Source organism: Abramis brama (assembly GCF_963993115.1).
Source record: "Abramis brama genome assembly, chromosome: 13".
NCBI classification, from domain to species: Eukaryota; Metazoa; Chordata; class Actinopteri; order Cypriniformes; family Leuciscidae; genus Abramis; species Abramis brama.
The window spans coordinates 3,874,318-3,888,890 of record NC_139975.1 but is presented as its reverse complement, the minus strand read 5'-3'; the positions used below and the strand labels follow the sequence as shown (position 1 = coordinate 3,888,890).

The window sequence follows — 14,573 nt, the reverse complement described above, 5'->3', positions numbered from 1 at the left end:
TAATTATTTTTTGTCATTTTGCATAGTATTTATTTATTTTAAAATGTAATGCCAGTACGCCATATTAAGTTAATGCATAATATTAAGAAGTTAAATGGTATTCAACTTGTGATATGAATTCGCAAGTTACCCAATAGGTAACGTTACATAAGGAGATAATATGTAACTTACAGGCTAATTATTGCTAACTAAATGCTAGTTAAATTTAGTAATTCATTTAAAACAGCTAATTAAGTCGAATGTAAGTTAAATGAGTCATATTTATTTAACCGCCCAGGGAGCGCATATTTTAAATATCATATAAGCACGATTCAATTATGAATTGGTAAAGATAACGTGCTTGCTGGGCACATGTTAATTGATGCACATGGTGTTTTAACGTTAATGGTCTATCTACATCAAACCGAATAATAACCCATTCAAAACAATACTATATAAGCAAGAACCATACTGTAAGTAGGCCTATACAATATACTATCCCCTCGAGTCATTTTCGTATCCATTCAATATTCATTTTAAATAGTCTCTTAAAATTACTCATTGTACATTTCATCTCTTCACGTAATACATTGACCATATAAAATTCCAATTTATAAAAAATGATGAGCTGTTAAATCATGCAGTTTTTGCTAATAAATCATGGACAAACACACTTGAACAGAAACGGTTTTCTTTATTTTTTACATTAGGTTATGTAGGATAGGACATGTTGTATATGGCTTCCGACCAGGATGAAAGGGATCAAGTGGAGGGCACATCTTCAAGCGTATATATCTGTAAATAAATAAAGGAATAACGTTAACCGCGATTGACATTGAGATGGTTTTTTTTTTCCATTGCATAATTTCATGATAATTTCTCCATCCCCCGTTAAATTAGATACCCCGTTACCCATACTTCATTATTTAATTAAGTAGATACATTATTTAAAGATCGTGGATAAATGTTAGGCTACTTCATGTAGCCTAGTGAATACTTCATACTTGCCACATACCGAATTATTTCCAATTCCTCAAAACGTTGTTGAACAATTTTGCCCCGTTGCTTTTATGGACTCTATATGGGCTTCTCCCTTGACTCTACGTCCCCCCGATTGCCTCATAGACGTCTATGCTCATAAAATATTGCCTGCGAGCTTCTCCTCCTGTCCATACGGTAATTTTTTACTGTGCGACAGAAGGCTTGTTTGAGATGCGCCTTGCCTCGCCTGAAATGTATGCGAGAGTAGGCGGCTGCAGTGAGGAGGAGTGAAAAAAGCGCAGGCAAGCCGGACAGTTCTCTCTTCTCGCAGTGGATCTGACACCTGCGAGATCAAAGATGGATATCGCGGGATTCACGCTCGTGCACGTGTTGCTAATAAACAGGATGTAATTCAAGTACTGTTGCTTTTATATAAAAAAAATAAAATGAACATGAATACATGAAAATGAAAATGAATAATATTTTTTCTTTAATACAGACGTATGTGTTTTTATTTATTTATTTATAAAAAAAATTTAAATTGCATAACCCAAAGAGATCGCACTGTCAGATAGTTTGGGAATATTCACACATAACATATACACATAAAACATGATATTAGAGTTTTAAAATCAAACATTTTAAAAGAGAACAATACATCACAGTTGTTTAAACCAATGAGCATTAAGCTGTGCTGTCAGCAAGTCGTTTCCCATCGTGCTTTTGATCAGCGCAGTCGGTGGAGAGCAACTGCGCTCGACTGCAGAATCCGACACGTGCGCCTTGCGCTCGCGAGAGATTTTTGACATACGTCAGCATGACATCAGAGCAAGGCGGACCGCACTCGGACACCTTTCTAACCGGCATGCATCTCGCGCTGATCACCGGTGATCGGTTCTGCGCAGATTTTGCTCATCTCAAACAAGCCTAGAGAGTCGCGTGGGTATGACGCAATCGTTAGCCTACTTTTACAAAAACTGCTTCTACGGGGCCATAACATAAGCTACAAGGTAATTGAGCATTTTATACATTGTCGTGTTTCTTTAGAAATAAATAATGGACAAATGGAGTCTACAAACGCCTCAGATGTAAAGTTATTTGCTGTCAAAGTGACGCCAAAATGAATGGGAGTCAATGGGATGCTAACTGCAGGTGGGGGTCCGCTAGCCAATGGCGGCGCCCGGGGGTACCTTCAAAATAATACAAATCCCTGCCCCCCTGATCAAGTCGGACAAAATTTCTAACCATCATGCACTGCTTCAGGTCAGCCGCCGATCGGTCTGCGCAGAGCTGCATGAAGTCGAACAAGCCTAATACTTTAAACGTCAACAAGAAGTGACGTCACCCAACATCACTTAGAGCACCTTTAACCTGTTGTTGTCTGAAAGTTGCGTCATACGGGTGAGATTGTTATGAGTTGTGATGATGAGTTATTAACACGTTTGTGTAATATTCAGTGCTTTATGGATCACAGTTTTGCTTTTGAAGAAGCTTTAGTGTTTATCTCTCCATCAGAATCAGGCATTAAAGGTGCTGTAAGCGACATAGACTGTAAAAAATATGGACAAAGCGTCTGTGACGTCACCCATAGACTTTCTGAAGAACGGGTTTGAAGCCCTTTATGGGGGGTATGGGCGGCGCCATCTTGGAAAATCTTGGGAAATCCTAACCCCGCCCACCTTCTGACGCAGCGCGCGTCGCTCTGCTACTCCGTTTATCTCTGTGTATATTTTAGGCAACGAAATATGTTATAAAACACCATACTAACTCTTTTCGTTTTAATTTAAAGAAATCTTAAACATTATAGCCACACAAATGTGGTTCAGGCAACGCTTATTGATTATATTCACTGCACATAACGTTTGCCTATTTATAAAAACAAAACAAAATATAAAACACAAACTTGCCTCTTTTAGTTTTAAATATAATATAAAAATATTAAACATTTTAATATGGTCCAGGCAATATGTGCGTTTGTACTAAACAACAGATGTTGCAGTAAACAACATTACAGATCATCTTCGTTGTATTACAATTTAAAATGACAAAACTCAACCCAGTCTCTTTTTGTTAAATTTCACTTTTATCAATATTAGCCATTATAAAAGTAAAAGGTAAAGTTACAAGAAGCTATACAAATAAAGAAAACAATTCAGTCAAACATACAAAGTCAGCGCTCTAGTCTAACCATACAAAGGTAAACTTAAATAGCTTATAAAGTTATGAAACTTCCCCTCAGCCAAAACGATTGGCCAGGGAACAAATTATAGATTGACGAAACCAAAAATCGCCCGTTAGATATACACAAGACGAATCATGTTTAACCACTACAGAGACGCCAGAGTCCGCGGCATTGGCGGCAAACCTCATAACGACAAGCCGAAGAAAGGCTGTTCCAGGCGGGGTACATGAACGCCGAGCGCCCGGTCATCGCGGGATCTCACAACTGGATACAATTTTCATAAATCTTTATAAATAAACCACAGATTTGAGCTTTAAACAACTACATTCTCGCCTGAAAAACTCTTAAAACTACATTTCATGATACAGAAACAGTAGTATTATATGTCAACTGTATTAAAAAATGGCGCTTCTTATGTTGTCATTCTCCTTGGCGCTGCCTTGTCAGCTGTCAATCAAGCTGTCAATCAAAGTTAACCACGCCCTTATTGGCATACATTTTATATCTAAATACGATCTACACTAACGAGTTAGAAAAAAATTCACAGCCCTCATGGTTGTCAGGCACTCGGAAGCTATCGAAAAATACAATAAAAGTCCATGGGACCAACCTGTAAAAACATGAATTTATGCTGTGAAAACGGACATTTTAACATGGGGGCTATGGACATTTGCTCCCTTTTGGGACCTTCCCCTAGCGGATTTTCGATGTATTGCAGTTTTTCGCACTTCCGGGTAGGCTTCATTTTTCAGATCAGAATGTTGCCGCTTGGTAAGCGATCTCGGTTGGCGTAACCTCTTGTTGATGTTTGAATTATTATCAAACAAAACGGAGGCTAGCTAGACCCTCCCTCCTCCTCATCTGCGCACTAACCCCCGAACCCCACCCCCACATCATTCTTGTCAGTTATTGGCTGGAACAGTTTGTTATGTTTCGTGCTGTGGGTCGCTCTGTTTGTTGCTCAGTTTGTTTTTGCTGCAGTTTGTGGAGCCTGGGCTGTCTGCAGAGACCGTGTTTTTTTACAGTGTGTTCAGGGGACAGGCAGCGAGCGAATAGTGAGATGTTTGCGGTATGTGAAAAAAAATGTTTTGGCCTAAAAAACACGTGACATCGCTTACAGCACCTTTAACTGACTATGTGACTGCCGTAAGAGGAAGTCGAAGTCAAGACGTGTGTGTGCATGTCTTAAATTCCTCTGAAACTCTCTCTCTCACGCGCAGGAGTGTTTATCTGGCAGTGTGTGTGTGTGTCAGCAATGAGAACTGAAGAAAACCAGTGTGGCTGTTATTGATGTTTCTCCCTCCCTCATGTGACGTGACCTATGACATGCTAACCCTTCTCTTTTTCTCCCAGGTTTGCTGGTGGGTACGTTGGATGTCGTGTTGGACTCCAGTGCTCGTGTGGCGCCGTACAGGATCCTGCACCAGACGGGAGAGTCTCAGATCTTCTGGAACATCGCTTGTGGTGTGTACTTAAAGGGGTGGTATAATGCCCTTTTCACAAGATGTAAAATAAGTCTCTGATGTCCCCAGAGTGTGTGTGTGAAGTTTTAGCTCAAAATACTCCACAGATATTTTTATATAGCATGTTAAAATTGAGGGTTTTTGAGGGTGAGCAAAAACACACCGTTTTGTGTCTGTTCCTTTAAAGGTCCCGTTCTTCGTGATCCCATGTTTCAAACTTTAGTTAGTGTGTAATGTTGCTGTTAGAGCATAAATAATATCTGTAAAATTATAAAGCTCAAAGTTCAATGCCAAGCGAGATATTTTATTTAACAGAAGTCGCCTACATCGAACGGCTCGTTTGGACTACATCCCTCTACTTCCTTCTTTAATGACGTCACTAGAACCGTTTTTTGACTAACCTCCGCCCACAGTTGCTCCCTCAACTCTACCGAAATTCGTTTATGTACTTGCGCACTTCTTATAACTTACTGTGTTTACTCAGCTCTTACGGTGATTTTCTGAAGTAAAACTGACGCTTCATCTTTTGTGTGATGTACAATAAACTTTATTAAACTCATCAGTATATGTTTGATGATCATTCACACAGCAGACTTGTAGGCTATTAATAAATAATGGATACATACAAGCAGATGACAAATACGTTATAATAACCGTAATTAAACTACTAAACTATACCTGTTCCATCTCTATACAGCACTCTGACTCTGTAGGCATTATTGTCCGACTCGAAATGAACACCGTTACTGAGAGTTTCTGATATTATCATCATTCCGTGAGATGAAATTGTCCTGAGAGACTGAGCGCGAGCTCATGAAGCTCCGCCCCCTGGGTCGTCCAGCAGCAGCTTATTTGCATTTAAAGGGCACACACTAAAACAGCTCGTTTTTCTGAGCCCCAAAAAATGACAATTTAAACATGCTGTAAAAAATGATCTGTTGGGTATTTTGAGCTGAAACTTCACATACACACTCTGGGGACATCAGAGACTTATTTTACATCTTGTGAAAAGGGACATAATACGGGACCTTTAAATGCAAATGAGCTGCTGCTCCCGGCACAGGGGGCGGAGCTTCAAGAGCTCCTGTTCTCTTATCTCACTCACACATGCACTGAACATTTCACAAACTTTTAGCCTTTTATGTTCAAACCGAAGTCAGAAAGATGGAGAGACAACATGTAGAAGCAACAGGACATTTCTGAATGGTTAGTTGATGAATTTATGAAGCTTATGTGTAGTTATCTTCTAGTCATTGATTAGCATATTCTGTCTTGATAATCTATAATCGTGTTCAGGGGGCGGGGTTTATGTAAATTCTAGGGTTGGTGATGTCACTAACCCAGGAGGAATGTGGTGTAGTCTCTACCAGCCGTTTGTTGTAGTCCTTAAAAAACGATTTCTTTAAAAGCAAATATCTCCCTTTGCTTTGAACTTTGAGCGTTGTGACTTTGCAGATGTTGTTTATGCTCAAACAGCAACATTACACACTAACTAAAGTTAGAAAAGTCCCTTTAAACTCGCCATGAAACGGAAGTTGAACTAGTCTTTTCTGTCCTATTGTGACCTATACCTAGGGCCTAAAATTAGCACTCGCCAAGCACCAGATGCGAGTAAAAATATGAAACTCGCCAGTTTCACATTTTTATGAATTCTAACAATGCAATGTTGTGAGAACATGAACGTAAACAAACGTGAACGACGCGTTCGGGACGGTTGACGGGCCAGCACTGCATCATCACAAAAGTTTAAAATGTAAATATAATATATTATATTATATAAATATAAATATATTTACTAAATATAAATATTCAAGCACAAGAAGACACAAAAGGAGTTAATTTAGTTATTTGTGCTCTGTGTGGAAAGTTGTGTGTGCATCTGAAGCATCGCAAGCAGGTGTTTGGTGTTTTAAGCCCCCAACGGCGCCTTCCAGGCAGCGAGGGGATGGGTAGGTTTAAGGTTGAGGGTAGGGTTAGCTGCCTTCAAGGAGCCATTGGGGGCTTAAAACACCATTGAGCTCCGAAGCACGCGCCCAGAAAGCCGCGTTTCAGTCAGTGCGAATACAAAACTGATCTCGCTTTCATGTTTGAAACTGAAATTTGAACTGACAAATTACACAATAAATTACATTTATTAACTTAGATTAATAAATGCTGAAGACGTATTGTTCATTCTTATGGCGTTTTTCCATTACCAGTACCAGCTCAGCTCGGCTTGACTCGACTCGACTCGACTCGGCTCGGCTCGCTTTTCGCTCCGTTTTCCATTGCAGATAGTACCTCCACAATAGTACCTGGTCGTCATAGCGACGCCGCAGGAAACTGCCGTGACTTAATCTTTTACGCGAGACACACCCGCTACCCACACACACAGGACAATGGAGGAAATCGAGTGTATGCTGTTTTTGGATGTTTTTGTTTTTGTTTTTGCTGTTTTTTATTCAGGATACTCCGTCTGGCGCGTGCAATGATGACGCAGTGAATAGTGACGATTCTCTCTGACCAATCAGTAGTCTGCTGTGTTTTCAAGTCACATTTTAGTATCGCCTCAGCTCGCCTCAGCCCGCTTAGAACCTCCCCGGAGGTGGTACGAAAAAAAGTACCTGGAAGCAGGTACAGGTACAACTTTTACACAGTGGAAAACCAAACAGAGCCGAGTCGAGTCGAGCCGAGGCGAGCTGGTACTGTGTAGTGGAAAAGCGCCATTAGTGCATGTTAACTAATGAACCTTATTATAAAGTGGGTTACACTTTATTTTAAAGGAGAACTCTGGTCAATTTTAACATTTAACATTTTTTTGTAAATTTGGAGTGCTGTCAGTACAGAGAACAACGACAAAAATCGGTGTTGCCTACACCGTGTTATCCTCTTTTTATAATTTGCACCCTGTTGACTTCAATGGGGAAAGTTTTAAACCTGCTTTTAGCCTCTTAACATCCTTGATGTGTCATTACAAGTGCCCAGCCAATGTGAGTGATTCCTTCAGAGTGAACACGGGTCAATCTGACTGCAGTAGATGTGAAAGATAATAAAAGTGATGTTAATTCAGCCAGCGCACATACCTGTATTTACATCCTGTTTTCGGTCGAAGACCACAGTAGTCGATTGTCGAGTTCTCCACTGTTGCTTAGTTACCTATGATCACGCGCGTGAAAATATCATATAAAGTCGTTGTCTTTTGACTTCCCGCCATAGACTGTAAAAAAATATGGACGTAGTGTCCGTGACGTCACCCGTAGGTTTCTGAAGACCGTTTTTGAAGCCTAAAGTGGGCGTGGCCGACCGTCGCCATCTTGGTAGCGCATCACTCCCGAATTTATTTATTTTTACAGTCAGACAATGAGCTGAGGTGACGTGACGGCTAACAGACAGCAGACAAACGGCTAATGATGACTAATGACCACAGCAGCGGGAATCCACCTGTCACTCAAAGTTGGACACACCCTTAATTATGCAGAAATTTAAGGCTTAATATAATTTAAACGGATGAGTTATAAAAAAATTCACCCCCCTCACAGTCGTCATGAAGGGCAAAATTAGCTGTATAGACCAAAGCCACTTTTTGCTCCAGGCTGTAAACATGTTTTTTTCTGCTGTAAAGTTGGGCATTTTATCATGGGGGAGATGCAGATTTGACTCACTTCTCTCATTTCTCTGGCGCATAAGGTCTATACACACTTCAGAATCTCAGCGGAAATAGTAGGTCACTTTTCGCCTACTGTTTTTCACATACTCGGACATACTACTCTGTTGGCCTACTGTTCTTAGCCTTTTATATAGTAGGGAAGTATTGTATTTCAGACTCAGTGAGACTCTTAGGGCCCTATTTTAAGGATCTAAGCGCATGGTCTAAAGCGTTCAATAATGTTTACACTCATCAGGTTTTCTAGGATAAAAACAGACGTAACAGTAAGTAAACTCATGTCACCTTCTTTCAATATGATTGGTTCAACCTGTGCAATCTGTGCACTTAACTCTCTGTTACTGGCATGAGCAAAAAAATGTAAAAAGGTTAGAAGTTCAGTTGATTACTCAATATGTCATGAGACTATTCTAGACAGTATATTTTTGATATTGTCTGGTCAGCATCTCACAATTTTCCATGGACGTCAACAATATTCGGATTACATTTTGTTTAAAGGGATACTCCACTTTTTTGGGAAATATGCTCATTTTACAACTCCCCCAGAGTTAAACAGTTGAGTTTTACCGTTTTCGAATCCATTCAGCCGAACTCCGGGTCTGGCGGTACCACTTTTAGCATAGCTTAGCATAATGAATTGAACTGGACAGGACCATTAGCATCTCTCTCAAAAAAATGAACAGAGTTTCGATATTTTTCCTATTTAAAACTTGACTCTTCTGTAGTTACATCGTGTACTAAGACCGACGGAAAATGAAAAGTTGCGATTTTCTAGGCTGATATGGCTAGGAACTATACTCTCATTCCTGCGTAATAATCAAGAAACTTTGCTGCTGTACCATGAGTCCAGCAGGCGTATTGATATGACGCAGCACCTGCCGCCTGATAATAGGCTACCGAGCTGGGGACTATTTCCAGGCGCTGCGTCATATCATTAAGCCTGCTGGACTCATGGTACAGCAGCAAAGTTTCTTGATTATTACGCAGGAATGAGAGTATAGTTCCTAGCCATATCAGCCTTCAAGTTTTAAATAGGAAAAATATTGAAACTCTTTGTTCATTTTTTTGAGAGAGATGCTAATGGTCCTGTCCAGTTCAATTCATTATGCTAAGCTATGCTAAAAGTGGTACCGCCAGACCCGGAGTTCGGCTGAAAGGATTCGAAAACAGTAAAACTCAACTGTTTAACTCTGGGGGAGTGCATAAAATGAGCATATTTCCAAAAAAATTGGAGTATCCCTTTAAGTGTTAGAATGTTAGGCCTAAAGCAGGTTTAGATGTTAGACTTATGGTTAGTAATCTTATCTATTAAAATCCATCACAGGAGTCAATAGATTTATTTCTGATAAAGCAATGGAACATGCCAAATTGTGTGGACATATTTTTTTGTCCTGGCTGTCATGCAAAAGATAACCAATGAAATTATAATAACTGATTATGTTGTAGTCAATGTATGCTTGTATGCGAGCTTTTTTTTTCTGTGCATTTTTTCTGTTTTTTTGTTTTTTTTTGCATGGTAAAATAAAACCTGTAGTTGTAGTTTGCCTTTTTTTGCCAAATCATTTTATCAGTTAAAATACCTTAACCAAGTTTAGTGTGTAGTTTAGGTCTTACAGTGAGACCATAAACAAAAAACCCTACCCTAACAAAAAAGAAATTACCGAGCTGCTTCTTCTCAGCCTCAGATGTGGTTTGGGTTTCTCCAGTAGACGGCGCTCTTCTGTAGAGAACTGTCTAAATGACTTACATTTTACTGAATGAAGATGAGGCTGTGAAGGATAGAGTCGGTTCAATGTTTTTATACTATGCTGTCAATTGTTCATCTAATGCAACATTGAAAACATCCATCCATCCATCCCTCCATCCTTCCATCCATCCCTCCATCCATCCATCCATCCATCCATCCCTCCATCCATCCATCCATCCCTCCTTCCATCCCTCCATCCATCCATCCCTCCTTCCATCCCTCCATCCATCCATCCCTCCTTCCATCCATCCCTCCTTCCATCCATCCATCCATCCATCCATCCCTCCTTCCATCCATCCATCCATCCATCCTTCCATCCCTCCATCCATCCATCCATCCCTCCTTCCATCCATCCCTCCATCCATCCATCCATCCCTCCCTCCATCCATCCATCCCTCCATCCATCCATCCATCCATCCATCCATCCATCCATCCATCCCTCCCTCCTTCCATCCATCCCTCCCTCCTTCCATCCCTCCATCCCTCCCTCCTTCCATCCATCCCTCCTTCCATCCATCCCTCCTTCCATCCATCCCTCCTTCCATCCATCCCTCCATCCCTCCTTCCATCCATCCTTCCATCCATCCATCCATCCCTCCTTCCATCCCTCCATCCATCCCTCCTTCCATCCATCCATCCCTCCTTCCATCCCTCTATCCATCCATCCATCCCTCCTTCCATCCCTCCATCCATCCATCCCTCCATCCATCCCTCCTTCCATCCAGCCATCATCCCTCCATCCATCCATCCCTCCATCCATCCCTCCTTCCATCCCTTCATCCATCCATCCATCCCTTCATCCCTCCTTCCATCCCTCCATCCATCCCTCCATCCATCCCTCCATCCATCCCTCCTTCCCTCCATCCATCCATCCCTCCTTCCATCCATCCCTCCTTCCATCCATCCATCCCTCCATCCTTCCATCCCTCCATCCATCCATCCATCCCTCCTTCCATCCATCCCTCCTTCCATCCCTCCATCCATCCCTCCATCCATCCCTCCTTCCCTCCATCCATCCATCCCTCCTTCCATCCATCCATCCCTCCATCCTTCCATCCATCCATCCCTCCTTCCATCCCTCCATCCATCCCTCCATCCATCCATCCCTCCTTCCATCCATCCATCCATCCATCCCTCCTTCCATCCCTCCATCCATCCCTCCCTCCCTCCATCCATCCCTCCATCCATCCCTCATTCCATCCATCCATCCATCCATATATATATATATTAGGGATGGGCATTTTTCACAAATATTGAATTCAAATATTCGGGCTCATAAAAAACGAATATTCGTTTATTTAAATGACGTTTAACGAAAAAGACGTTATTTAAGTTTAAAATTTTTTTAACGTTTTTGACACCATTTCTGTACAAGTTTACGATTAAGAAATATACACAACAAGCTTACAATATATGTTAAAGTTGTCTTTTACTTGAAAACATTATAGGCCTATGTGTAAACAAAAAATATAAAGAACAAAAGCATTTAAGCTCAAGCAGTGCGAACGGAAAAAAAATAATATATATATATATAAATATATATTTTGTTTCTTGCTACATCCGCTACACAAACAAAACTTTGTTTAAAATACAATTGAAATTCTGAAACAAATACAAAATTATCCTGAAAATAGGAATGATTGACACCAAGGGAAGTTTACATGATAAATGCCTTTTAAATGCAGTTTGTACTAAATCAAGTGTGCAACATGAATCACGAGAGACTATCTGTGATGCTCATGAAACATTTTGATAAAGACTTCTGCTTATTTGCAAACTTGAACTGGTAGTGTGTGTCAATTTCACACAAAAACAGTGTGAAATGTGGCATAGATCTAGAAAAAAGGAAAGTAGGTCGTTACACAGTGCTTGTTATCTCTGTTCGTGCTTTTTGAGGATCTTTTCCATTCCTACGAACAGTTCAAGTTACCAGTTTAATGTTACCAATTAACTTGGTAACATTAGGTAATGTAGTAACTAATATGAACTAACCATGAGCAATACATTTGTTACAGTATTTATTAATCTTTGTTAATGTTAGTTAATAAAAATCCAGCTGTTCATGTTAGTTCACAGTGCATTAACTAATGTTCACCAATACAACCTTTGATTTTAATAACGTATTAGTAAATGTTGAAATTAATATTAACTTAATAAATGCTGAAGATGTATAGTTCATGTTAACTAATGAACCTTATTGTAAAATGGGTTACACTTTATTTTAAGGTGTCACTGTTACAGTGTAATTATATATTTAAGTACTGAGTAATATTAATCAACTACATACTTACTATAGGGTTAGGGTAGGATTAGGGTTTGTTAGTTGCATGTAATTATGCATAATTTACTGTTATTGCTATGGGAAGTACATTATGTAACAAGGACACTGTAAAATAAAGTGTTACCGTTAACTTAGATGTCTATAAGAAGATGTGATTGTCTTGAACTCACCTTTTGCAGAAGAGTTCGAAAGTTCCGCACAAACGTTTGGCTGTTAACCTCGCTGTACGATGATTCGCACTGAGCTTTCTGAAACAGAACATTGTACACATCAGAACTGCATGCAATCATATTTCATTTTTACCATGTAAACACTCTCCAAAATAAAGCTTCCAAAAGGGTGTTTTTTATTCTCTCCAAAGAACATTCAGTGAGCAGTTCTTATAGGAAACCCTTTTTTATTAGTGTGAAGATTATTTTTCCACTATAATGAAGCTTTAGTGGAATGGAAAGTTTCCATGGATGTTAACGGTTCTTCATGGAACCATCGACGCCAATAAGGACTTTTATTTTTAAGAGTGTAGAAAATGTTAATTTCCATGTGTTGCTTTGTTTCTCACCTGTGTTTCTTCCGGTTTGCAAATGGGCAACCCGTTCAGCTGTGAAAATAAAGAACAATGAATGAATAAATAAATCAGCATTTCTCATTTCTAAGTGTTTTAAACAAGAACAGTGAGCAGAAGGCGTAATAAACACACACTCACGATGATTTTTTTGCCAAGCTCCCTGGAGATTCTCCCCTGGACCTTTTTAAGGGTAGCATCGGTGACCTGCACGCGGATCATGTTGTGCCTGAAAGACTCCAGTGCAGATGCAATGCAGCAGTCCTGTCCAAAGAAGCAAAGACAACCGTTTAACACATGCACTTTTTAAATTTATTTTTTTACTTCTTAATGAGTTCAGATGCAATGGATTTTTAGGCAAACCCCGTATGAAAGCCTCTCGGTACACGGGTCAAGGAATCAAATCTGTTTTCCTCTCAAATCTGTTAATAAACAGCAGCAGAAAGAGAAAAGACTCGAAAAGAAAAGGTTCGAAATGGAACCTTCAAGGGGTTCCGTCAGGCGCTACATTTATAGAAGCTTTTTAGGGGTTCATGGGTTCAAAACTAATCATTTTGTTTTATTTTTTATTTGAATTACATTTCATAAACTAAGCAGCTCATAAACATAATCCCAAGGGCAAAAAATAAATAAGCTGTTAAAGTATTATGCAATCATTAAAGGCAGTTCTATTTAGAACCCCAATGTAAGAACTGCAGCAGGTTTAACTGTGAAACAGGACACATCTGGGTTATACTTTATTTTAAGGTGTCATTGTTACAGTGTAATTATATATTTAAGTATTGAGTAATATTAATCAACTACATGTACTTACTATAGAGTTAGGGTAGGATTAGGGTTTGGTTGAGGGTTAGTTGCATGTAATTATGCAAAATTTACTGTTATTACTACAGTAAGTACATGTAATGTAACAAGGACACTGTAAAATAAAGTTTTACCAAATCTGTTTTAGCATATTAGCTCTACTTTAAATGTCATAAATTACTCATCAAATTTCTCCTAAATGAAGCAAACTTTCTCCTGACCGACTCTAATCTAAAAAAGCAGCGATTACACATCAAGAGGGTGTTTGCCAAGAAAAGCATGACTAAAAGTTGTTATTTCTGTCTTGATTTCAGCTCAGCAAACTGGATTCATTGAAATGTTGTTCATCAACCCACACGTTCTGAGCGCATTTGAAAATCAATTAGTCTGTATTTGAAGTGAAACCCGCTGTTTAAGGTGGGCTGTGTAATCTAAGCGCCTTTATATCACAGCAGGGTCGAATCACTGAGTCATGCAGAAACCGCTACGAAAACGAGAACCCTAATTATGTGCTCGTCCAGACATGAAAATGGAGCAGAAGAGAAGAAAACGAGTTGCTTACCTTCAGTTCATTGGTGATGATGGGTGAGTTGATCAAAGTTGCGCTTTTGCCCTTTTTAAAAAAAAAAAAAAAGAAGAAAAAAATCAGATTTAAAAAATGTGTAAAATTAACACAGCAGATCCCAGCCATAGATGTTTCGAAATCAACTTACCATTGCTTTCTTAATCTTATCAACTTACCATTGCTTTCTCAATCTTCCCGAGGTCATTCATGACTTTACTGAGCGTGAGCATAATCGGCGACTCGTAAGCCTGCGAAACGACCCAACACGCCACTGCGAACAGAACACACACAGACGCCTTCATGTTTAGGCTGCAAAGTTTCTTCTCTAAAGCAGAGAATGTCTAATAGGAAGAGAATTGGCACTTT

The 14,573-nt window shown here is 39.7% G+C and overlaps 1 protein-coding gene across 2 annotated transcripts; it reads right to left on the bottom strand.

Moving 5' to 3' along the window:
* Nucleotides 1–653: 653 nt before the first annotated feature.
* On the bottom strand, nt 654–14,528 carry LOC311095086 (uncharacterized protein). 2 transcript variants are annotated; one of them, XM_084133416.1, is made up of 6 exons: nt 14,384–14,528; nt 14,205–14,255; nt 12,980–13,102; nt 12,836–12,874; nt 12,447–12,524; nt 654–774 (listed from the first exon to the last, which is right to left on the bottom strand). In XM_084133416.1, exons 1-6 carry the CDS (start codon nt 14,507–14,509, stop codon nt 742–744), a joined length of 450 nt encoding a protein of 149 aa, XP_083989542.1. In that variant the 5' UTR covers nt 14,510–14,528; the 3' UTR covers nt 654–741. The 2 variants fall into 2 exon arrangements, with proteins under 2 accessions (XP_083989542.1, XP_083989543.1); XM_084133417.1 differs by lacking the exon at nt 654–774 and adding an exon at nt 11,719–11,830.
* Nucleotides 14,529–14,573: the final 45 nt, after the last annotated feature.